Genomic DNA, 23,333 nt, shown 5'->3' with positions numbered 1-23,333 from the left:
AGGGTGTGATCTTTCTTCTCTTGAGGTCAACGCAGTGCCTCATGTACTATGTTAATTTTGTACCTTTTTGAGTTGTCATAATGTTACAGTACTTAAAAAATGGTATTTTGAGTTACAAATGATGCAAAGCTTTCATTCAGTTCTTACCAGTTAACAGTGTAGTTGCATATCCCTTTTCAAATAGTATTTGTTTGGAAGAATGATAATTGATACTTTCTGATAATCAATACCGTCTGATCTCTATCATATGAGCTGCATTTGCAGGGCAGTTGAGAGTGGAAAATTATTTTATTGCGTCAAAACCACAGTTAAATATATTTATAATTATACAGTTTTGTATATATGCAGTATGTAATTTTAATACTGGAATGTTCTCCAGTGAATCACAATGAATAAAGTAGAAAGGCGTAGTTCAAGGTAATTTCACTCGCTTTAATTCTCCTAGTCTCCTCTCATATGTTTTTTGTGTATGACCACTGTCAATTCCTGACTCTGCCTTAAGTAAAAGAGAATTAATAATTTATTTTATACTTCCACTTTGGTAAAGAGGTATAAAGAAAACCAAATAAACTTTATTATTCTCTCACTCCTTCAGTGTCACCCCCTCATAGTAAATCTACCCAGCTGGTCTTTCTTTTCATGCCAAGCGATGGATATGACTAGGCCACCCCAATTATTTACTTTTTTTTCCTTTATAAATTGTTGTGGAGGGTTTGCCTACCAACCTACATTGACCGTGATGTATTTTGCTCATTAGGTTTTAGCATAGTCATCATGATGACACGTAATCGTAACCATTGTATTTTTTCTTCAGGAGTCCAAAATAACGCTTTAAGTAATAATTCTCCAAAATCCCATTAATGAAGTAGAGCAGGAAATAAAAGAGCATAAGGCTCACATCTACATTTAGATCATGTATTCACACTCTTCCACACAATGTCGTTCATGTCTCCCATTGATCCTTCTTCCTAGTAGTTCATTTCGTACCGGTCCACGACTAACTGCATTAAGTCATGGTTGCTTTTAGGTTTATGCTATTCAAACTATGGAAGGAATGAAATCCTGTTTTATTCCTACTCAGAGACATTTAAGGGGAATAAAAGTGTATAGTTAAAAACTTTCTGATGAGATGTGGCACAGCACATAGTGTCTGAAGTAGCTGATAAGAGATTCATTCCTATTTTAAAAGTACTGAAATCTGGATGCTCCAAACATTTTCTTTCCTGTGCACAGGTATCACACATTACTGTTTCGGATTAACCTAGTTAGTTTATAGCTGCGATGATGGTCTCCCAACAGGCAGTACTCTATTAATAGTTTTGTTCTTTTGCATTGCAGGGGGTTCAGGACCGTCGTCATCAATAGCCATAGCTGGCACCAGCCAACCTGCCATCACAAAGACAACATCTGTGCTTCAAGATGGTGTTATAGTCACTACTGCAGCTGGAAACCCACTTCAGAGCCAGCTGCCCATTGGGAGCGATTTCCCTTTTGCTGGCCACGAACACTCGCTTCATTTTCTGCAGAACAGCTCTTCAAACAACAATCTTCCACATTCTTTGAATCAAAACCTCCTCAATTCTCTACCTATCTCTTTGCCAGTGAATCAGCAACATCTCCTAAACCAGAATCTATTAAATATACTACAGCCTTCAGCAGGAGAAGGCAAGTCTGAGGTCAACCTCAACCCTTTAGGTTTTCTCAACCCGAATGTAAATGCTGCTTTAGCTTTTCTCTCCAGTGACGTGGATGGGCAGGTATTACAACCTGTTCATTTTCAGCTTCTAGCAACCCTCCTTCAGAACCAAGCCCAAGCAGCTGCCATGCTTCCCCTACCATCTTTCAATCTGACCATCTCAGATTTGTTGCAACAGCAAAATAACCCTTTACCCTCAGTAACACAGATGACAGCCCCACCTGACCATTTGCCAAGCAATCAGTCAGAAAGCAACAGGGTGGAGACCCTTTTAACCAACCCCCTGGGCAACCCTATACCAAGCTTTTCAGGCACTGACACTACTTCTAACCCCCTGCTCCTCCCAGCTGTCTCTGGGGCCTCAGCATTAATGGCCTTGAATCCCCAGCTGGTGGGAGGTGTCCTGAACTCTGCATCGGGCAACACCGCTAATCATCCAGAGGTTTCCATAGCCACCTCCTCCCAAGCAACCACTACCACAACCACTACATCATCAGCAGTGGCAGCACTGTCTGTCTCAACCCTGGGTGGTGGGACAGCAGTGGTGTCAATGGCAGAAACATTGCTGAACATATCTAATAATGCTGGGAATACATCTGGTCCAGCTAAACTCAACAATAACTCTGTGGTGCCACAGCTACTTAACCCTCTACTGGGGACAGGTCTGCTTGGTAAGTTCAATTTCTTCACAGATATAAAAGGAAAAAAAAAAAAGGAAGAGGGTTGGGGAGGGGGACTTTTGGATTCTAGGTTCTATTTTTAAAGACTCCACTTTATCATACTTTTTTTGTAAGGCTTTGGTTTGTTACAGCTTGTTTATTTCTATTGAGAAAAACATAACTGTTATTGTAAGAAATTTAAAATACGCTCTAATTTCATTCAGTAACATTTAATACTGGTTTTGGAAATTATTTTATATTCCAGTCTTAATTCTGATGCCACCTAGACCTACTATGTACACCTTAAAATTCTGTAAGCAATCGGACTTGTTTCATTTTTTTTAAGTAGTAAAAGCACAGGTGCATCTCCGGGATGCAGTGTTTCGTTTCAAGTGCGTGTGGCATCACAGGGTTAGTACGAGTAGCTGTGCAGTAGATGAAAAATGGCCAAGTGCCTTTTTGCAAATGAATCAAAAGTGCCAAAACCGTAAGCACACTCCCCGTACAGTAATCCGTAGAGCACTCGCAGCAGGTCCTCGCGCAAGTTCGAAGAGGAAGGTTGCCCTTCGAGCCCTTCAGCGTGTATTTACGTTTCCTCGTTTCTCTGTTTTTATTACTTTAGCTTGTAGTTTAGCCACCCAGGGTATCTCACTTGACAAACACCTACATCCCAAAACAAGTGATTAAAAAGCCCTTAAATACAAGTTTTTTCTCCTCTGTCTTTTGATGGTGTTTTACCAAGAATACGTAATAGAGTTAGTACTCCTGCTGTTTGCAATACGTAACCTGACAAATAGACTAGTAGGAGGAATTAAATAGTGGCAAAGAGCTGATAAGTATTTTAACTTAATACCTCATTCTTACCTACTAATGCCTATCCTGAGCTCAACCCTACTTTACATTTTCCACGTAAAATGCAGCTAACCAATGATCCTGCAAATGGCAATTTTAAGGAAAGCATGAGCTATTAATTAAAAACCAAAAAAGCACCTAGGAAATTGATACATTTTTAAGCTCTATTATTTCGTAAAGTCAGGTTCAGCCAAATAAAGAAATAGTATTTGTTTTACTAGAACTAAAATTTTTATGTAAAGTGAGATTTTCTTGTAATACAAAATATTAATGCAGTTGTCTCTTTCGAATGTAAAAAAAAAATGAGCCCTTGCTCATTTGCAGTTAGCTCACGTTATTTTGTCATAGTTAATGAAAAGCTAGTTTTGTTGGGGGTTTTAAATTATTTTCTCTTTCTCTGTCTCCCCTCCTCCTCCTCCTCCCCCGTACCACCCCAGTACTGTTTGAAGCAGTCAACTCTTTGGAAACTAAGAGTCGGATTCCAAGACACCGAATATCATAGAAGCTCATTCTGCCATACTTGGCTGGGTACCCTTCCAAAGGCAAAGGCAGTCGTGTCAGAAACCTTTAGAAAGAGTCCAGATAGATGTGACATGCGAAAGAAGTAATCCTGAAGAAATAACGGAATAAAGAGTAGGAGGCACATGCCTTGAGGATCATTCCGTAGAAGATTGAAGGGGAAGAGTGTTGTTTTACAGAGGCATTTGCTTAGCAGTCAGTTAAAATTTGAGTCAAGGAAATTCCTCCTGACTGTTGAAAACTATGCTGACTTATGTTTCCCTGTGTTTGAATTACAGGTGACATGTCATCTATAAACACTACTTTGAATAACCATCAGCTGAGTCATCTGCAGTCGCTATTAAACAACAATCAGATGTTTTCTTCAAATCAGCAGCAACAGCACCTTCTCCAGGGGTATCAGAACATGCAGGGCTTTCAAGGCCAGCCCCCAATTCCTGGCCCAGCTAACAACCCAAACCCCATGGCATGTCTGTTCCAAAATTTCCAGGTAGAAAGCAAAATGAAATCAATATTCAAACAAATGTGCAACTCTCAGTAGGTAAAATTATATCCTCCCTAGTTTGATTTTTTTTTTTTTTGCTGAGTGATTAAGACAATATGGTATATCCAGCTGCTTGCCTCTTCCTGTATTTTTTGGATTTGGCAAATCAGTAACATTTGTTACTGAAATTTTATACCTTCTTCCTTAGAAATTGGGTATAGTTTCTTTGGAAAGAGTTACGCTGCATGTATTGGAAAAAATATGCTATGTATGTTCTGACAGTTACTCTACATTTTTAGCAAAACTATTTTCCATTCCGCAGAAATGATCATAAATTCCCATTTAGACCACCCGTAACAGTTCAGTGGTGAGAAATAAATATTGATACCTCTTTACAGTAATGAGAAACTTAATAAATGATTAGACGTGACTGTGTGTACCAGTCCTCTTGTATTCCTGCTGAAATTAAATGGAAGAGCTAGCTGTGATGTGGATTGTACAGACTGAAGTAAAAGGGCATTAGAATGAATATACACTGACAAACAGTGCAAAACCGGTACCTCCCTCCCTGCTATTCACCTAAACAGACGGTTCGTCATAATGCAGGTTGAACTATCGAACCAAGATCCTGACAGGGAGCATAGCAGCCAAAATAGGTAGTAAAACCAGAGTTAAAGTACGTATTTATTATCATTCAGTAATACTGTGGTTGCTGCAGAACTCGAGACGTGGAGACGGAGGCATGCAGATAGTGCCAGAAAGTGCTTTTACCCTTTAAGAAGGAAAAAGAAGCCGCGTCATTTTCTCAGTGGAGATGTTTCACTGCTGTTGCAAAATCACAGCCCTTTAACTGCCTATTATCTCGCTTTGGTTTTGTATGCATTTTAGTAGCTTTATCTCAGTGTTTTTTGCTTCAGATTCTCAGTTGTATAAATAGTAATGGTTAAGTATTTAAAGGAGCTTTTGCAAATATTTTACCCCTCTTTTTTTACAATTTTTTGTTATAGCACTATTATTGACATCGTCTTCACTGCCTACGTATGTGACAGGAAGTATAAAAAGCACAGTTACTTTAATCTGAAGGTTACAGTTTACTGTGGCAGTGCCTGACATTACAGCTGCAGTGCAAAGGGATGCAGGCACGGTTTACGAGGGACTGAAGTAAAAAGAGATCCCACGAGAGACACGCATAACCCAAAGGGAAAAAATAGAAATCCTAGCCAATTCCAAAAGGACAGTGGTGGCCCACATTCCAGAGACTGAATGAGGAGCATAGAAGGAGCCCGGAACAGCTGATGGGGAGGCAGGAAGCAAAGTTAGGGTCTGGGAAGGAACGAAAGAGAATAGTTGAGAACAGAAATATTGAACTTGGTGGAGCTGCTGAGGACTTGGGAGAAAAAGGAGGGTGCTGTACTTCAATCAGAAGAAGAAAATCCCTGAAAAGACTCTGAAAGAGATGATAGCATAGTCTCAGCAGTGCGTGGCAGGTTGCATCATTTCATGCAAGGCGTCTGTTTTGATCCACGAGGCAAAGTCTAAAAGCCAGTGGTTTTGTTTTCCTCTAAATTATGCTTTTTTCGCTTGTTTTCTATCTAGCATTAAACTTCGTAACTGATGTATAACCAAACTAAAATTATGACTGTAACAAATAGTCACCCTGGCCGCCGTCCCTATTTTTTTAATTAAAATGAAATGAAGTTTGTCTGTTGAAATGGAACTTTAGGCGGAAGGGCAATGTCCACCTTTTTCTCTACTTTTTCCAGGTGAGAATGCAGGAAGATGCTGCTGTCCTAAACAAAAGAATGATCACTCAAATGGGAATGGCACCAGTTCCTGAGAGCTCCAACACTATGCTTCCTCCTTTCCAAGAAACATCGTGTGATTTGCAGCAAAGAACTGAACCATCTCTTGGACAACAGGCGAAGGATAACCTCAATGTCGCTGCTCAGGGTGATACATCGGTGGACGCCATCTACAAAGCAGTTGTAGATGCTGCGAGCAAAGGAATGCAAGTAGTAATCACCACTGCCGTTAGCAGTACAACACAAATGAGTCCCATTCCAGCTTTGAGTGCCATGAGTGCCTTCACAGCCTCAATTGGTGACCCATTAAATCTTTCTAGTGCTGTCAGCGCAGTAATCCATGGAAGAAACATTGCCGTTTCTGATCATGAAGGTAGGATAAGGAACACTAGAGGAACACGAATACTGAAGAATTCAGAGCACGGTAAAAATTCAAGCGAAGGGGATGGGTATGAATATTACAAATCAACAAGTTGTAACACACCCAAAAAACAGTGGGAAGGGGAGCAAAGTCCTGTCAGTGAGATAAATAGATGGAAATGTGACGAGTTTCTAGACCACTCTGCCCATATCCATAGTAGTCCTTGTCACGAAAGGCCCAATAACATCTCCACGCTGCCATTATTACAAGGCGAGCAGCATCAGATACTGTTATCACAGCGAAACTGTCAGAGTGATAAAATGTTGGAGGAGAATTTCAGGTATAACAATTACAAAAGAACTATGATGAGTTTTAAGGAAAGACTGGAGAACACTGTGGAACGATGTGCACACATAAACGGAAATAGGCCTCAGCAGAACAGAGGATTTGGGGAGTTGCTGAACACTTCTAAACAAGACCTGATTCTGGAAGAGCAATCTCCAAGTTCCTCAAATAGCTTGGAAAGTTCATTAGTTAAAGACTATATCCATTACAATGGAGATTTTAATGCCAAAAGCATTAATGGGTGTGTGCCTAGCCCTTCAGATGCTAAAAGCATCAGTAGTGAAGATGACCTAAGGAACCCAGACTCCCCTTCTTCCAATGAGCTGATACATTACAGGCCGAGGACGTTTAATGTTGGCGACTTGGTCTGGGGCCAAATCAAAGGACTGACTTCATGGCCTGGAAAACTAGTAAGAGAAGAAGACGTTCACAATTCATGTCAACAAAACGCTGAGGAGGGGAAGGTATATTTATATATATATGCACATATCTATCTATCTATATACACGTGTACCTATGCCCATACAAATGGTTTTCAAAACTATCTCGGTCCATTCTTTATTTTTTTCTTTGTCTCTTATTCTAGTAGTACAAATTGCTTTATTTCATAACTATAGCTTGCAGAACTGAATTTTTCCCATAGTTATCTAATGAGAAACGCCGATCAATGCCGTGAAAGAGATTATATTTTGGCCTGATGATGTTTTACAACGAATTGGTGTACAAAAGACTTGCTACTCAAAAAATGTTAACAAAAAATTGTTTAACGTACACTGTGTGTTTAGGTGAACTTCTCTGGCTGTGTCCAAAGAAACCTATATGGAGATATCTTAAGAGTGTTGAAAACTGTTAAGTCTGTAATAAGTAAATCTTGCTGATTGACACGTACGCTCTTTAAGAGGAAATGGATGCACATTTTCACGTTGAAAGGAGGTTATAACCATCTTTTAATAGCAAGGGAAGCATTCTAATTTGCTCTTTAATACTAATAATCTTTTTTTTTTGTCGACAAATCATATGCTTGTTGGGGAATATACAGAAAATACATTTATCAAGGAGTTATTGGTTATTTTATTATGACAAATATTTCAAATTCTGGTCTGTGCTGCTTGTATAACATTATATTTTTGCAGTTCTTACCAAATATTTCACATCTTCCATATATAAATATTTTTAAGAGCCATTTTGTAAAATGCAAATTCTAAAACTATGTAAGCAGGAAGGAAAGATCTAATGAAATAATGTTTTACCTCTGACACAAAGAAATCAAACCACTTAATTATGTCTTTTGTCCCCGTGTACCTGCCTGGTGCATTGCACGGCAGCAGTCCTAAGAACGGTGATAGTGGCTTGGACCAAAGATCCCCATTCCCCCAAATTTGGCCAACAGCAGATATCCAGAGGAGAGGGAGTACAAGAACATGGTGAGGGGTGCCTCTTCACCCACAGCCTCTGACTCCCACCAGCCCATAGCTCAGGAACTTCTGGAGCTGGAACTGGTGTATCTCTAGTGTAGCCACTGCTGGCCTTCCTGCAGGCCGCAGTCGCAGCTAACCGAGGTTGATAGGCAAATGTAATTCCCCCAGACAGTCCATCAGGTCTTTGAGGAATTGGTGCTATAAATAACCGGGGTGATGTTTGGCCAGCAATGGTTTCAACCCTAGTTTGGGAGAACTTTAGTCTCTCTTTACAGGTGGCTTCTGTGTTGATCTCCTCAGCCATAAAGGTTTCAAAGAGCTCCCACCTGCAAACACTGAACGAAAGTATTTGCTTTTCAGAGAAATCAACATGCTTTAGTAACAATATTTGAATGCTTAAGAGCTCATTCCATATAAAGGTTAGATCCTGAAGTTACAAGTCAGTTTATAAAGTACAGGCAATTGGGACAGACCACAAACTAGAATTATGAATACAGTAATTGCACTGCACTGTCCAGGTATGCATTTGTATATTAACTTCACAAAATTGTGCGTCCATATCTATATGACTGTTCTGATATATTTGAAGAGCTGATTTTTTATAACTTTTGTAAAAAGGTGAATTTTTCATTTGCATTTGCATTCCTCAGCAGTTTAAGTTTACTCCCCAATTTGTGGATACCAGAATGTATAGTTGCTTTTGTGTGAACCTGCCTTCATTAATTTTGTGTCTCCTACGTGCATTGTATAAGCATTGTGTAATATTATCTTCAGCGGCACAGATTTTATTGTATACTGAAGCACGAGCAACAGGGAAGCAAACTATGGAAGAGCGTAGTGCTGCGCGTGCAGTGCTGTCAAGGTACTTGTGGAGGCAGCAAGAGAGGCCGTTTCAAGTTCTTCATCAGGATGTCCCACGTAGTGGATCACCTCTCACATCAGGCGGCCTTTAACTTATTATTAATAATTCTAAATTAAAAAAAATATATATATATGCCTAATTTTCTCCAACAAGTAGTACAGAGTGAATGACCGTTCCAAAGGTCAGGAGTTGAGGTTGAAAGGTGGGATGCAGGGGAATACGAAAGAGGTGAAAATGTGCATGTGCTGTATAATAGTTCTCTTTCTAGTTGAAAATAAGCAGGAACCCCCATGCACAGTGGCAATCTGTACACGTACTCAAACTCTCCTGTAACATGTTGTACAGCTGCACTCTTCCAGTGTTTGGGCAGCTGGGTCTGAAGAAAAATAAAAACAAAACAAAACAAAAAAAACACCTTGAAAACCAAAAACAACTAACCTTGAAAATGAAATGGTCTTCAGAAATTCTGCACTTCAGAAAATCGGGAAAGGTTACGATTCATGGTGGGAGTCACCAGCAGCAGTTCTGAAAATGGTATTTTCTGCAGAGCTTCCTTAAAACGTCTTTTAAAGTATTTGTATAATCAAATGTTAACCTCCTGTATTGTAACACTAGTTCTGCTGTGCTGTTGGGATCTCATGGTGCTTTGTATATTCTCTGTTCCTTATATCGTACGTCATTTGATTTTTGTTTCCATTTAAAAGACTTTGTGTATTAAATGTAATAACACGTCTGCTTGGAGAGCAGCTAGAATGGTGTTCCCCTACCAGGAGAAGGGAGGAGTGTCGCACCTTTGTTTCCTAATGAACGCTTGCTTTTTGGCTATTGGAAAATTAAAGAGGAACCCAAGGGAAGTGCAGCAGTAACAGCAGAAATTTCTGAGAAAGAAAGAATCAAGCCTTGAAGCTACACACATCCTAAAGCGGGGGATGTGTATTTCATAAAGTAATTAATTTGGTTATTATCCAAATCAGATCATCTAAACAGGAGCAAGGCTTTGACAGCACCAATGTGAAAGCCAAAGGGTTTGTGTGAGCGGTGGTTGCCCGTTGTTAGTGCGTTGCACAGTCGTTCTTACGGGGCAAGCATTGTTCTCGATAGGGCCTTCCGTCAGTCAAACTCGGTTTTTTTGAACTCAGATTTTATAGGTCTAGAGATAATAATAGGTGTGATTTATCAGTGTCCTGAAAATGCCATTTGTATGTATTATTTAGTGTTGTAATGGCTTATTGTAAATGAAGGCATATGATGTTATTAATTCAAATACATCTGGTAGAGTTACTTCTAATACCATGTTACGTTAGCAATTTGATACTACTTCTTCAAAAAACTGCCAGTGGGTTTTTTACTGTTCTTCCATCGCAAAATTCCAGTAACGAAGATATTGATTTCTTTTTGTTACTTAAGTCCCTCATGACCCAAACGTGATATTAGCTCTTCATAAAAATATTTACCGTTGAACTTTCGGATATATCTAATGGCAGACATACGCAACCCTTTGCAGAGTTTGTTCCTTATATACGAATAGATATCGTGGATATGGATAACGTACAGTTTAGCGTTCACGACAGCTCTGTCACGCAGTAAAGTGCCCAAGCTAAAGGATCAAGGTGATTATGTTACTGCCCTTTAATTCTGTCCAGTTTGAAAAATATAAGTTTCTTCTTTAGCTGTTTTTCAAACATTCTACGAAATGAAGGCTTGAGCTATAGCGTATTGCAGCCAGAGTAGCGTTGCTGTGATAATACCATTTTAATGTAGGAGATGTCATGTATAAGCTTCTGAAGCCCCTTTGCTCATTCTGTGAGTGTCGTGTGCCTTTTCTTCTCATGTTTATCTTTAGTAAAGCTCCACAGGTTTTCAATAGCGAGTGTTTCTTATGTATGCGTTTGTATTTTTCCAGAGTCTGAATAGGAGAGGAATTATTTGAAGTATTTGCAGTCTTACATTAAAAGTAAGCACAGTTTTAAGGGAAAAGCGCTACGATCCGTGGCATAGTGAATCTATTTCATGAAAATAGCAATCTTGCCTCCCCATGCACAGATTTCTCCAATAATGACTCTTGTCCTGTAAGTTCCTGAAACTGCAGAATTCCCCAATTTCATTATCAGATGCGTAAGTTCAAGACATGGGAAATTTGGTCTGAATGTATTACATGAGGCCTTATTGCTAGAGATTTTGACAGCTTGCTCACTCATTAACTTCACATTGTCACGTCTAAAATTCAGTTTCATTGTGAAAATAAATTATTTAGTAATTGAAAGTCTGGGTTTAGAGGGAATTTGCATTTAAATTTATTTTTCAGATTGTATATAGGCATGCTTAATAAATTTGTATTTATAGAATTAATTTTCCTTGTGTCAGAATACAAGCTGTACTTTTTTAATGAGACAAATGCTATAAGGTTCATGTTAAGTCATGCAAAGATTAAAAAATAAGCCAAGCAAAATGTAGCAATACTGACAAAGAAAAAGGACTTTATCCATTCATTTTCTTTAAACTGATGTGTTTAAATACCTTATTTTGTTTTTACAAGCAGAAATGACTGGGCCAATTCACAATAATATGCAGAGTTAAGTGGACTAATGTTTTGAGAATGCAGATGATAAAATCATGCCAATCATATAATTAATTTTCTTTCGTGTGTGTATTGTTTATACTAGTACTGACTGGTACCTGCCCAGCGGTGCCAGTGATTGTATGCGGTGGTTTATATACAGATTGCTTAAAAGATTATAATTCTGGTTGAGTTAAGAGAACTTACGCTTCCAGTTAAAGTACTTTAACTACCAGCTCAGCAGCCCCGTTGAGCACGTGCTCACATTCATTCCTGACTCGGCAGGTCGCTAATGTATGTGCTTCAGTAAAAAAATGTAAAAAGCCCTTTCTCAGGACCAGTAAATCAGCTGGCAAAGGCGAGCGGTAGTTACAGCTCAGAGATTCATAAGGCATGAACACAGCTCGCCATCCTGCCCGCCCCCCTTTTACAGCCTTAAGCCTTTTAACGTAAGCATGTACTGTGGCTCTTCCGGAGTAGGAACGAATTTAGCCGTGCCATTAGCAGCATTGTTGAACTGGGGCATTAAATGCTTTATCCGGAAGTTTTGAGGTGATGGGAAATACATTTGTGTTGATGGCATCTGTAAAAATTGTATCACGTGTAACTAGGCAACTTGGTATTTTAAAGCATTCCAGGTGGTCTCAAAGGTGTAAAATACATTTGTATAATGTGAGTACAGCACGAGAGACTTTAACAAAAGTGTTCGTGTTAATAATATAAAGACAAACAAGGTTTTAAAGATATTCTTTTCCTTCTTAGTTTTGTTTTCTGAAGTGTGGTGGGTTGGTTTTTGTATTTGTATTTTTGTATTCGGACAGGGGGCTGGGCCATCTTGTCTAGGCTGTGCTCTTCCTAGAGAGGTCGGACTAGGTGGTCCCAGAGGTCCCTTCCCACCTGGGACTCTGTGGGTTCTGTTGCTAGTGGTGTGGGCATCTAGAGAAATGACGATCTGTACAGCTAGGTACGAGGGGGTGTATACAGCCATACATTAATTTACTCTTTGCTGGGAAGGTTGGTGTCTTACGGATGCAGGGAGGATTAGGCTCCATAGTAATGCATGTCTAGCAGTGAAGTAAAAGCAGTGTTTAATAATTGCAGGTCTGGGTAATGTGGTTTGGTGTTCATACCTTCACTCAGGTGGAGCCAGAGAAGTTGAAGACACTAACAGAAGGTCTAGAAGCTTACAACCGAGCCAGAAAAAGGAACAGAAAGTAAGTAAATGCCCATTTATTTACTGGTGAAATGGAATAATTAAATTCTTTTCCTTCCTTAGACTCTCATTTTGGGGAGCTTAGCAGATCGGCCAAACTGAAGAGTTAATTTTCTGCACTCCTTGTGTTGGTTATGATAATCATTGGAGATCTTTGATATCTGCATTTTTATTGCATCTTCTGATATTTACAGTAGCCTTTGTAAAATGTCAGCCTACTTGTTTGAGCTTTCATGTGTAGGATTTCTAATTTACGGGGGAAAAAAGTTATTACATCAAAACTATTCTGACCAAATACGCTTTTTAACAAGATCTGCCCTTCTTATCTCTTCCCTCTCCCTCTGGCAGCTGCTGCTGCAGGCAGAGCACAGGTTTATTCAGATAAATTCAGTTTATTTCCCATTGCTGAGAAGCGTTTCAGAATTTGTGAAGTCTGGCTGTATTTAGCCAGACAAGGGGCTCAGTGCACAGCTTTGTGTCAGAGCTGTGCAAAGTGTTGGGTTTTATCTTGCCTTTTAACTTTTATTTACAAATATACAAGGATAGAAGGACCACGGAACGGTACTAGGGCGTGAAGCATCAGCACAGACAAAAAAAGGGCAGCGGTTCACTTTAGGAGAGAAATAATCTGGACAGCTATAAAAGGATGGAAAGCAGAAACTCTGCTATGGTTGGCTTTGTTCTAGGATGCTGTTGCTTATTTACTGTTGCAGGGAAAATATATGACTCTGAATCTGTGCGAGAATTTAAAGTCAGCTTGCAATACTTGTCTTTAGCACAATAAACACAGGCCTAAAGGAATTAAATAATTATTTGTCTTCCACTCCTTTTAAGGTGTAAGCTTTTCTTCTATTTATATGTCACGTGGTGCTTAAGAGAAATATTTTTTATGCCAATGAGACAATGTTGGTGGGTTTTTTTTTTCCAAGATCATCCTCAGAGTATCTTACTGGAGTTTGAGGGGGTGGGGTGAGAACATAGAAGGGCTTTTGGCAACTCCCCAGTTATTTGCTCATGTCCCTGAAGCAAAATACGTGACTCAAGTAAGGTGCCATCAGGAGCAATTTTACAGAGATGTTAAAGTTGAGATAAACAGTACAATTTAAGAAAAACTCCCCATCTTCTGATTTGCATTTGTATATTTAGCAGCCTGCAAGGGTTGTCTGCAATTTCACTGAATCCAACGGCCTTTTTTTGTGGCATGTCTGGTTCTGCCCTGTTCCTTCCCCACAAGGAAACACGAGGTATCTAATACCTGCTCGGTCTGGGGCACCTGCTCGCCCCTTGCGCAGGGTTGCTTTACAGCCCTTACAGGTTTTTTCTCCATATCTCTACTTGTGCTTATTTCATAGCCTAATTTTTTTGGTATGTTTTCATGGACCCTTCTTATTTTTCCTGTGTACTGTCATAAATCCATCTGAAAGAGTTATTCATCTCCCTGTGGTCTTCTTTCTGGTATATGTCTCTGCAGTATCTTGTTACGCACAAGCCCAGATTTTTTAAAACCTTTAGCGTTAGGTATAATTGCTACATGTAGAATATTCCTGATTCTGTTTCCTACCTGTGTAAGTGCTCAGCACTTACGCGTATCAGGTACTGGCATCGTTGAACGCTCCGCTCCCATAGGAAAGAAGACAGGGGTAAAGAAACCCAGGAGAAGTTTATGTTGAGAGAGCATGGACTAGCATCACATAGGTCCAGTGTCAGAGCAGGGTTAGCATCCAGGTCCTCAAAATGACATTCAGGTACCTTAACCCCATAAGTTACGCTTCGTGTTTCCTACAGTTCGTGTCGCAGCCCCAGTATATTGTACAGTTTTGGCAACGTTACCTCTGGGACTACGGCAGCAGCCTCCTTCACTGCACAGTCTTGATGCAATCCCCAATAATGTATATTAGATATTAAATATAAAATTTTTAAAACTAAATTGAAGATGAAAAATGTTTGCAAAGCTAAAAACTGTATTGTAATAGGGGTGTAATAGGGTGCAATTGAAGTTGCACCCTAAATCCAGTATCTGTGCACTGTAAATCTTAATCTAACCTTAAGTATTAGTTTTTAACTGAGAAAGGCTGAGGTGGCTCAGTGGTTTGTACCAGAGTGCGATTTCCTACAAGGCCCGTTCTCAGTTCCATCTCGTCTCAGCCGTTCCGTTCTCTTCCGAGCCACGTCCCTTCGCGCTTCCAGCAGGTCAGGACGTAGCAGCTTCCTCACCGATCCGGCTGTAGTCTCTAGAAGATCACCTGCTGGAGGCCCAGTCTTCCCTTATCAAAGCCTCGCCTGACCCAGTCTTTGTCCTCCCCAAGCTTCACAGTTCCTTGTTCTCCTCTGTTCACTAGCGGTCTGCTGTCCCACTGCGCGCAAAGCCTCTTCCGCGGGTCATACCCAGTACCAGTGTCGTCATCTCCTGCAGTTTCCTGTTCCTCTGTGTGTTTATTTCCAACACGAGGCTTCTCTTCTGTCAGGGATGTGCCATTTACCATCCCTACCATTACCGTCCCTACCATCCATCCTAAGTTATCTCAAAATGAAGTTTGAACACGGCTGCTTAGCATCGAACAGGTAAGTCTCTGACGTTCCTTCTGTAGGACACGTGCCATGTTCAGAGTTGAACAGGACTCCGGTAAGGGAAGATACAACGCATCTCTTCCACCACCTTTCCAACTTCCAGCTCCAGTCAGTCTCTGTCCTGACACAGTCTGTCTTCTCTAGGTGTGAGTCTACCAGCGGCTTGCGCCATACTGTTAGAGGCAAGCAGGGTGGGTGCACTCAGACATCCCCTGCTATCGCTGCCAGAGCTGCCCCGAGCAGCAGTTGCAGGTGGAGTCTGGAGTATGTCCGCTGTGGGAGGGAACTTCGACTCGGCACGTGCTCAGACTTCATTTCGATGGTACAATTTGGTAAAATTTTAAGGGGCCGTAGTAGGGAGGAGGAGGATTAAAAGAACGCTTCTGGCAAAAAGGCTCTCCTCCCCGAGGGAAGGGGCTTAAATCCTTCTGCAAAGCTGTTGGCCACGCGAGGTTTTCTCGGAGATGATGTGCTGCTTTTTAATGAGTGAGTAACTGTGATATTTACAGGTTGGTTTGGATCACAGGAGACCTGATGCGGATGTTTAGCTGATGTCAGATGCTCAGGTTTTTAGCTGCATTGTTTTGTCTGCAGTAAATGGATATTTTAGCGATGGGTGCTTCTGAAACTTTGATCTGCTCAGGGGCAGATCACCATCCTCACAGTAAAATGAACATAACAGTGTCTTAAGACTACAATTCAAATGCTGGTTTGCATTTCAAATACTTTCAAATGGCTGTTTGGACTAATAATTTCATAGGTATGGCAATAATTTCATAGGTATTGTAATACGAGTGGCTGATAGAGCATAATGTTGATTAAATTACTTTGCATCACAGATGGGTAACTTGACATCCGAAATCTGCTTCTAGATGACACGCAAGTCAGCAGTGTTCCAGATACTCAGATATCTGCATTATAAACAGAGTTGTTTTACCCCTGCAGGAAGTTAAGTTGCCCCTGAACAATATTCTGTTTGTCATTTATAACACCTAAGGGTGCCTTCGCTTGCCCAAGTTGCATCGCTTGAAGTTGGTTTTGCAAGCAGTCTAGCTCAAGCAGTCCAGAAACCCTGGTGGACGTGTCAGGCTTTGTATGCGAATATTTCTCTCGGTTTACCTTATAAATTCTCCAGTTGATTTAAACTACATCCAGATACATAATCTTTAAGTTGCACAAAACTCCTCCACCAACGTTTTAAGTAATTCAGTCAAAGCCTTAGTTAAACTCGTGCAACTTCACACGTGGACAAAGCCCTGCTGTGCTCCACCTTTGTGCAGTCAGGTCAGTACGGTTTCTAGCTTTTTGAAATTTTTTGTGCAATTTGTGCCGTGGTATGGCTCAGATGACCAATGCAAAGTGGTGTTAGGGAACATCTTCGTTAAATAATGAATACCAGACCCCCTGATCTTCTCTCTTTGATCTCCCACCTGGACTGGTGGTTATGAAAATCATTTTGCTGAACAAAGAGGATGGAATTACTGTAGAGCAGCAGTGGTTGGACGGTTCGTCTGTGCTACCTCCTTGTCGATCTCGCAGTGCTTTTAGTTGCTATAAATCTGTAAGTCCCAGGGAAGAATGTCCCAGCTGGCGTGACGGTCTGTCTGTCTTGTTAAAATGGGAGATATTTTTTATTTTAGAAAGCGTCTCTTCCTGTGAGGGACAGCCCTAGTGACCCAGCCATCCTTGGAGCTTGGGACGAGCTCTTCTCTTACCTGTCACGGCCATCATCTTCCCTCACGATGCAGGCGGCTCTCTTCCTCCCCCCGCCTTGTTTCTGCACCTCCAGAGCAGGGATAACAGTGCTTCCTTACTTGCTGAGGATATTGTGATGGATGCTCACAATAATGTCTCTCATCTCTAGGACACTCTCTTTCATCTCATACTCAGCCATTTCTCTTCATGTTCATGACTCTTGTAACTCTACCTGTTCAGCTGAAGCCATGAATGAACCAGCCTATCTAAATACATATATATACACACAGCGTGTGTGTGTGTGTGTGTGTATATAAATGCCTGCTTTTAAGCACAGGTCCTCAACAAGCTGTCGATAACCGACAGTAGCATGTTCTCAGGTCCTGTTTGCTGGCTTGAAACTCTGAGGCGTGAAGCCGGAGCCACAGAAGTATGACTTGTCATGCAGAGCGTGGTGCTCCAGTGGGAAACTTCTTTAAAAAAGAAATAGACATAAATCAGAAATGTCACTGGAAAACCTGATGCGTACGGAGCTGCCCAATGACTGGGGTTACTTTTGGTTTGCAAGAAGAAAACCCTCTCCTTACCTCTACCGTAGCCGTCATTCTCTAGCCCTCTTACCTACACCAATAGCCATCATTCCGGGGTAAAACTAGCAACGTTTTAGAGGACTAATATGATTTATTTTCCTCTGGCTATTGAAAGTTGGAAGGGATATTTAACTTTGAGCCTTGTGCTTTGGGTAAGAGGAAAACGTTGCAGCTCAGGCACTGACTTCTCAAGAAGACGGCCGTGTACGTATTTAGTCCCTCGCAGAAGTACCGCTGAAATGGAACCACGGTTAAATGTAAATGCAGCGTGTCACATGGAGCGGGAAGCACGCAGCGGCGAGCGGGCGCTAGAGGTTTGGTGACACTTGAAGTCCTTAGGGAAGCCCGGAGCAGCTGGAGTGCTCCTCTTCTGCGCCCGATCAAAACCCGCGAGAGTCTGGCCCGTTGATAATGGTTTAAAAAAAAAAAGATTGCACAAAATGCTGTGGTACTGTGAAGTCTTGCTTTTTATTTGTGGTTGTAAGCTGTCTCGTGGGTATCGTCACTGGCCACACAGCGCACTGAAGTGATGGCTTTCGGTTTTCGTCTGTAATTACAGCACAAGCCTTTAATTTGCATAACATTGCATATAGGCCTGGTCTTGCCATTTGTGCTACAGCAACCTCCAGGCTCTACAGTTGGTCAGATATATCCAGGGCGTTAATGTGTTCATCGCTGAATTTTCTTCTAAGTTTTTTTTCTGCTACTAAGAATTACTGATGGCATTGTTTTTTCTTCCTAGAAGTGGAAAGCTAAATAACCATTTAGAAGCTGCTATACACGAGGCCATGAGTGAACTAGACAAAATGTCTGGGAATGTAAGTTTCTTTTCACGTTCGCAATAATCTCCTTTTTCTACATTTCTGCACGTGTGTCACATGAAGACTGGGAGTGTGGGTTTGGGTTGCTTTCTAACAGAAATTTTGTTTCTATTTTCTTAAGTAATGTGGAATTTTCAACATTTCTCCTGCATTAACAAACGTTTGCAGATGTCTAATCATTCTGAAAAATGGGAAAAGATGCAGAACTTTACTTACATTGCTAATTATATTATTTTTCACAAAGGTAGATTCCTGGACGTACTTTTCCTCATCCGGCCTGGTAATGCTTAGCTCAGTTCCAGTCCAGCTCATATTCCTTGGGTTTTCTCTGACTAGTGACACAAAATCAGGCTCATTTGGCTTCCGTTTGAGTAGCAAGATATTGAAGCCACATTTAAAAGCATCGTTTTTTTGAACATAAACTCTTTGAGTAAAGCTTCCCTTATGTGACCTGAAAGATGCTGTCAGGGAAGGTAACTGTCGTGATGTGAGCCCAGCATCCTTCTGATATAAAATTTGGTTTATACAATGTCCCCGTCTTCATATTTAGAGCATGTCTGTAATTTCACTGAAGCACGCTTAGAAATGCCAGAAGGGCTATCACAGCACCCCTAACCTCTCAGATCTTATCCGTGGTAGTTACCCAAACTATTAGTAATAAAACATTTGAATACACTAAGAAGTCTTTTCCCTGACGTCCGACGCTCAGTGCTGAAGGTGCTTGTACACCTGCGTATTTAGAAGCGGTAAAACTTCAGGGGAGCTACTGGAGCACCTAAAAGGAAATGTACCCAGCACTGCAGGCTTAGAGCTGCTTTCAGAACCACCAAAACCCATTAAATAGATACTCAGTAGCTTGGACGGGCTGACATAAGTAATAGCAAAATCAGATCTTTTGTTTAAACGTGCGAATTTTACAAAACGAGATTGAGTTTTGATTTAAAACAACATGTCTTTTCCTCTTGTCTGTGGAAGGAAAAGGCAAGTAGGACCTGACTGTAGGTCTGTTACAACTAAACACGGGGGGTGTTTGGCACGCACCCCCCTGTGCCGGTTACGCTCCAGCTTGTACGTTTGGACTTGGACCATTTTGGACTGGATACCTTTTTCATTTATAAATCCAGAAACACTGAAACCTGCGTGCTCTCTGAATTTTAACTGTGATATAAACTGGCTCAGGGGAAACTGCTGTAATGGGATTTGCTGATGGGGTTGTTTCGTAAGGCAGACAAGCTGATGCAGACGAGTCATTACAGAGTCTTGATTTATATTTTAATTACCTGGTCACAAAATTTGTTGATCAGGGTTTATTTCCGTAAAGATGATGGTTCCTAGAAACAGTCAAAGGGAATCAGCAGCGCTCTTTTTAGTGACTTGCATTTCTGTCAGCTGCTGCTGTTCAGGCATCAGTTAGGTTTTAAACAGAAAGCATATGCAAACAAGATAATTAGCTCAAAGAATTATTTCTGCTGGTAAGTGCCCGTAAACGCACAGCGAATGTCAGCGGCCTGAGGGGATTCAGGACAGATCCACGGAAGCAATGTCGCGCATTGCTGAATTTGTCCCTGTTGCCTGACTGCCGTTTGGAAGCTGCAAACTCCTCTTCCCAGGACAGCAGCTCGCGTCCACCGGCAGATGGTGGTGCTATTCCACGCCAGACACGAGCGCCTTCCTCCACGGCTTTGCTTCCAATTATGTTGTGTTTTTTACTGAGCAGCCAGAGATGAAAAACTGTTTCACGCTCAAATTAATCTAGCGTTTAGCTCGGAATTGAATATTTCCTTTTAATAATTAGATCAAGACAGACTCTGCTAAACATAGCTTGTTCCTTCAAAATGCCACCGCAGACCTGAATTTGACTTCTCCTCTTTTTCCCTGTTAGCCGTATTTTCTCACCACCTACTTCCTCCTTTATTGCTCGTGTCACGATGATGTGTAAAGGTTTGTCTCGGGGAATGTGGCAGAATTGCCGTTTTGGGTTCCCGATTACACGGTTTCACAGTCGCTGTAGCTGGTACCTTTCCCCAGGGTCGCAGAGGTTTGAGATGTCCCGGCTGCGGCACCAACCTTTTTCTCCCCAGTGCCGTAAAGTTCTGGAAGTTCCTTTTAATTCGGGCTTCCTCGAGGACACGGAATAATAAGAACCGTTTTGTAACGGCACCTCGAGCAATCCTGTAGCTCGTTTATTACTGGCTGGTTCCTTTGACCAATATTCTGTGCTAACTTCTAAATATACTTATTTTTAGGTCCACCAAATCCCACAGGGAGACAGACAAGTGAAGCCTCCAAAACCCAAGAGGAGGAAGATCTCTAGATAACATTGAATGTCTTTGTTACTGGTCCAGTACTTATCAAAACGAACGTGCACATAAGTCTATATGTAGGTATTGATATAGACGCGGTTATATCAATATTTATATGAAGACAGATAGACACCATCACAGGGTGCTACGCGGATTAGTGGTACAATATTTTTGATGATTAGGAGGGATAGCGGTTGCTGGATAAGCCAATCAGAAATCTTGAAAGGTTGCAGTAACAATGTCAGATGATTACTGAAATTTTTTTCTATAATACTAAAATTGTGATTATAAGAAATAGTCCAAATGTTTCTGAGAAATTTTCATTGTGTATATAGATAATACAGAATTTCACGGCGATATCTGAACTGTAAATATTGTACAATATTGTCATGTACAAGCGTACCTAATGCACACTTTATCTTTTATTGTACAAAAAATAGTGTACAAAATTCTTTGGTTTCTATTGAGTACACATACAAGAGACTACCAGTGTAAAGTGATAAATAAAAATACAGCCTAAATGCTTTTATATGATAATGTAAAAGATGCTGTTTTTGTATTTAACAGCAGAGAGAAGGCATGATTATGTAATACCTTAATTATGACATACACTTCACGCCACTGAGTGTTCATCGATACTGTCTGTTTGGAATGAACCTTGCCTGGAAGTACTGTACTCCATTTCAGGTCTCTGTAGGAGAGTGCAACCTTGCAGATTCCTAACGGGACGTGGGATCACAGCTCTAATTAATAAGTCAAAGGCTGCAACTACCGGTTGCGTTTTTAGTTACTTAACTTTTAAAGTAGAATGCTGTAGATTTTATTAAAAAGAAGAAAAAGTAGATGGACTATTTTAGTCAGCCGTTTCTGTAGTTAAGGTTTCATAGCCACCTGACGAACTAAACAGTTTATATCCCCCCGTAACGTTGACCCCCTCAAAACCCCTAGGTTTGTTAGCTTAAATTATCTAACGTCATTAACCATCGTGTTTACTTCTAAGGGGGCAGAGGCCCTGCGTTAATAATGTGGTCAGTATCGACTACGGTTTGGTTTTGCGGTAGAATGGAAGGGCATGCTCCGCAGCGTTCGTGAAAGTAATTCCAGTATCCATCGCGCAGTATTAAAACAAAAAACTTAAGGGTGGCTTACAAAACTATTAGCGACAGTAATTTTTATCAGTATTATGTAACATATCAGATTTATTTTATTTAAAAAGAATTATTTATACCATTAACAGATTCTTATATATATTAATGTGGCTGAAATGTGCAGGTTAAATCTATTAACCAAATTATTTATGTTATATTAAGTGAGAAATGTGAAACATATGTAGAAAAAAATTAATACACTACAGATTTAAAAGTCTAAAGCTATGAGCCATTATAAAATTAACGAACGGAAGTGTAGCACAACATTATTTCCATTTTATTTCTTTTTTTTTTTTTCTTTTTCACACGGATGGTGGTGATGGTGATGGAAGCAATGACATCCTCTGTCTTCAAGGCTTCCCGAAATAGCTCTCAGTTCACCATTCCCGGTGCCGGGGTGGAGCCCGTAGCCCCTACCTCTTCGTCCGGGACCACCACTTACCTCAGACTTCCTTCCCCCCCCCGCCCCGAATTCCCAAGGCCCACTCTCTAGCTAAGGACTGGCAGTGATCAGCATCCTGGGAAGCTGGCGGTATCGCCGCTCTCCAGCTACCCGGCACGCGGCGCCAGGATCACGAGTCATTGCTCCTCCTCCCAGCTGCCTTGCCCAAGTCCCAAACTCCTCTCTCTGAAGGACCTGACCGAGACCAGCCGTCCCCGAGGACGACGGGACCCGGCGGCTCTCCCAGCCTCGGCTCTCGCGTGCCAGAGCACGCAGCACTACCTCCGGGCTCGCCCCTGGGCTTTCTCATGTCCGGCAAAACGGCTCTCACTCCTCCTTCCCCCCAGCCCGAGGGATCGCAATAGCTACACTGGCTACAGGGGCCTGGAGGCAGGAGCCCTTCCTTCCGCAGGGTAGGTTCATTTGTCTTTTCTGTAACGCCACCGTCCTCCATGCGAGCTCATGTGAAGTGGTTGGTTCTATCGATTTTTTGTTTTGGTTTGGTTTTTTAATATTTTTTTTGGGGGGGGGGGGGGGGGGGTGGGGGGGGGGGGAGTGGGGTGTAGTTTAGCTCACGTTTTTCTGTTCCGAGTCGATGTGTTCGTTTCGAGAGTCGATGTTGTCCGTTTTCCACGCCAAGCCCGCTTCCCTGACGCCCGTCCGCACCCGCGTGGGCTTTAATTCATCACTGCGTGCGTGCGCGTGTGCGTGTGCGAGCGCCTGTCTCGATTTAGTTTCTTTCTCTCCCTTTGCTTTCTGTCCTAGAACCGAGTTTGTATTGACCGACCCTTCTTTTGGCATTTTGACTCACTAGGTTTGTACTTTCTCACCGATGTATACTTTACATCAGTAGACTATGTAAAGTATTTTTGTGCACTTGATTTCATTGGTTAATAATGGCGTTGATGTGGGTGCTAGGAGTAGTTTGTTTCAGTCCATACCAATTTTTTTCTCTTTTAGAGTTTTTATGGTTTCATGTAAGCAGTTAATGTAAATAT

At 41.3% G+C, this 23,333-nt stretch overlaps 2 protein-coding genes across 9 annotated transcripts in view; one reads left to right on the top strand and one right to left on the bottom strand.

Annotated features, from left to right (window-relative positions):
• MBD5 (methyl-CpG binding domain protein 5) overlaps nt 1-21,594 on the top strand; it is a 145,888-nt gene extending 124,294 nt beyond the window's left edge. For 5 of the 8 annotated variants that reach the window (XM_064450971.1, XM_064450970.1, XM_064450969.1 and 2 more), the window contains 6 exons: nt 1,339-2,367; nt 4,005-4,216; nt 5,974-7,182; nt 12,657-12,769; nt 18,364-18,439; nt 20,689-21,594. In XM_064450971.1, the coding sequence (XP_064307041.1) occupies nt 1,339-2,367; nt 4,005-4,216; nt 5,974-7,182; nt 12,657-12,769; nt 18,364-18,439; nt 20,689-20,760 (2,711 nt within the window). In that variant the 3' untranslated portion in view covers nt 20,761-21,594. The remainder of the gene's footprint in view (nt 1-1,338; nt 2,368-4,004; nt 4,217-5,973; nt 7,183-12,656; nt 12,770-18,363; nt 18,440-20,688) is intronic. The other 3 variants (XM_064450974.1, XM_064450973.1, XM_064450975.1) reach the window with 3 other exon arrangements.
• Nucleotides 1-23,333, bottom strand: part of ORC4 (origin recognition complex subunit 4) — a 445,415-nt gene that overhangs the window by 145,740 nt on the left and 276,342 nt on the right. The window lies entirely within an intron of this gene.

The sequence above is a fragment of the Phalacrocorax carbo genome, chromosome 5 (genome assembly GCF_963921805.1).
Source record: "Phalacrocorax carbo chromosome 5, bPhaCar2.1, whole genome shotgun sequence".
NCBI classification, from domain to species: Eukaryota; Metazoa; Chordata; class Aves; order Suliformes; family Phalacrocoracidae; genus Phalacrocorax; species Phalacrocorax carbo.
This window is presented reverse-complemented; position numbering and strand designations above follow the sequence as displayed.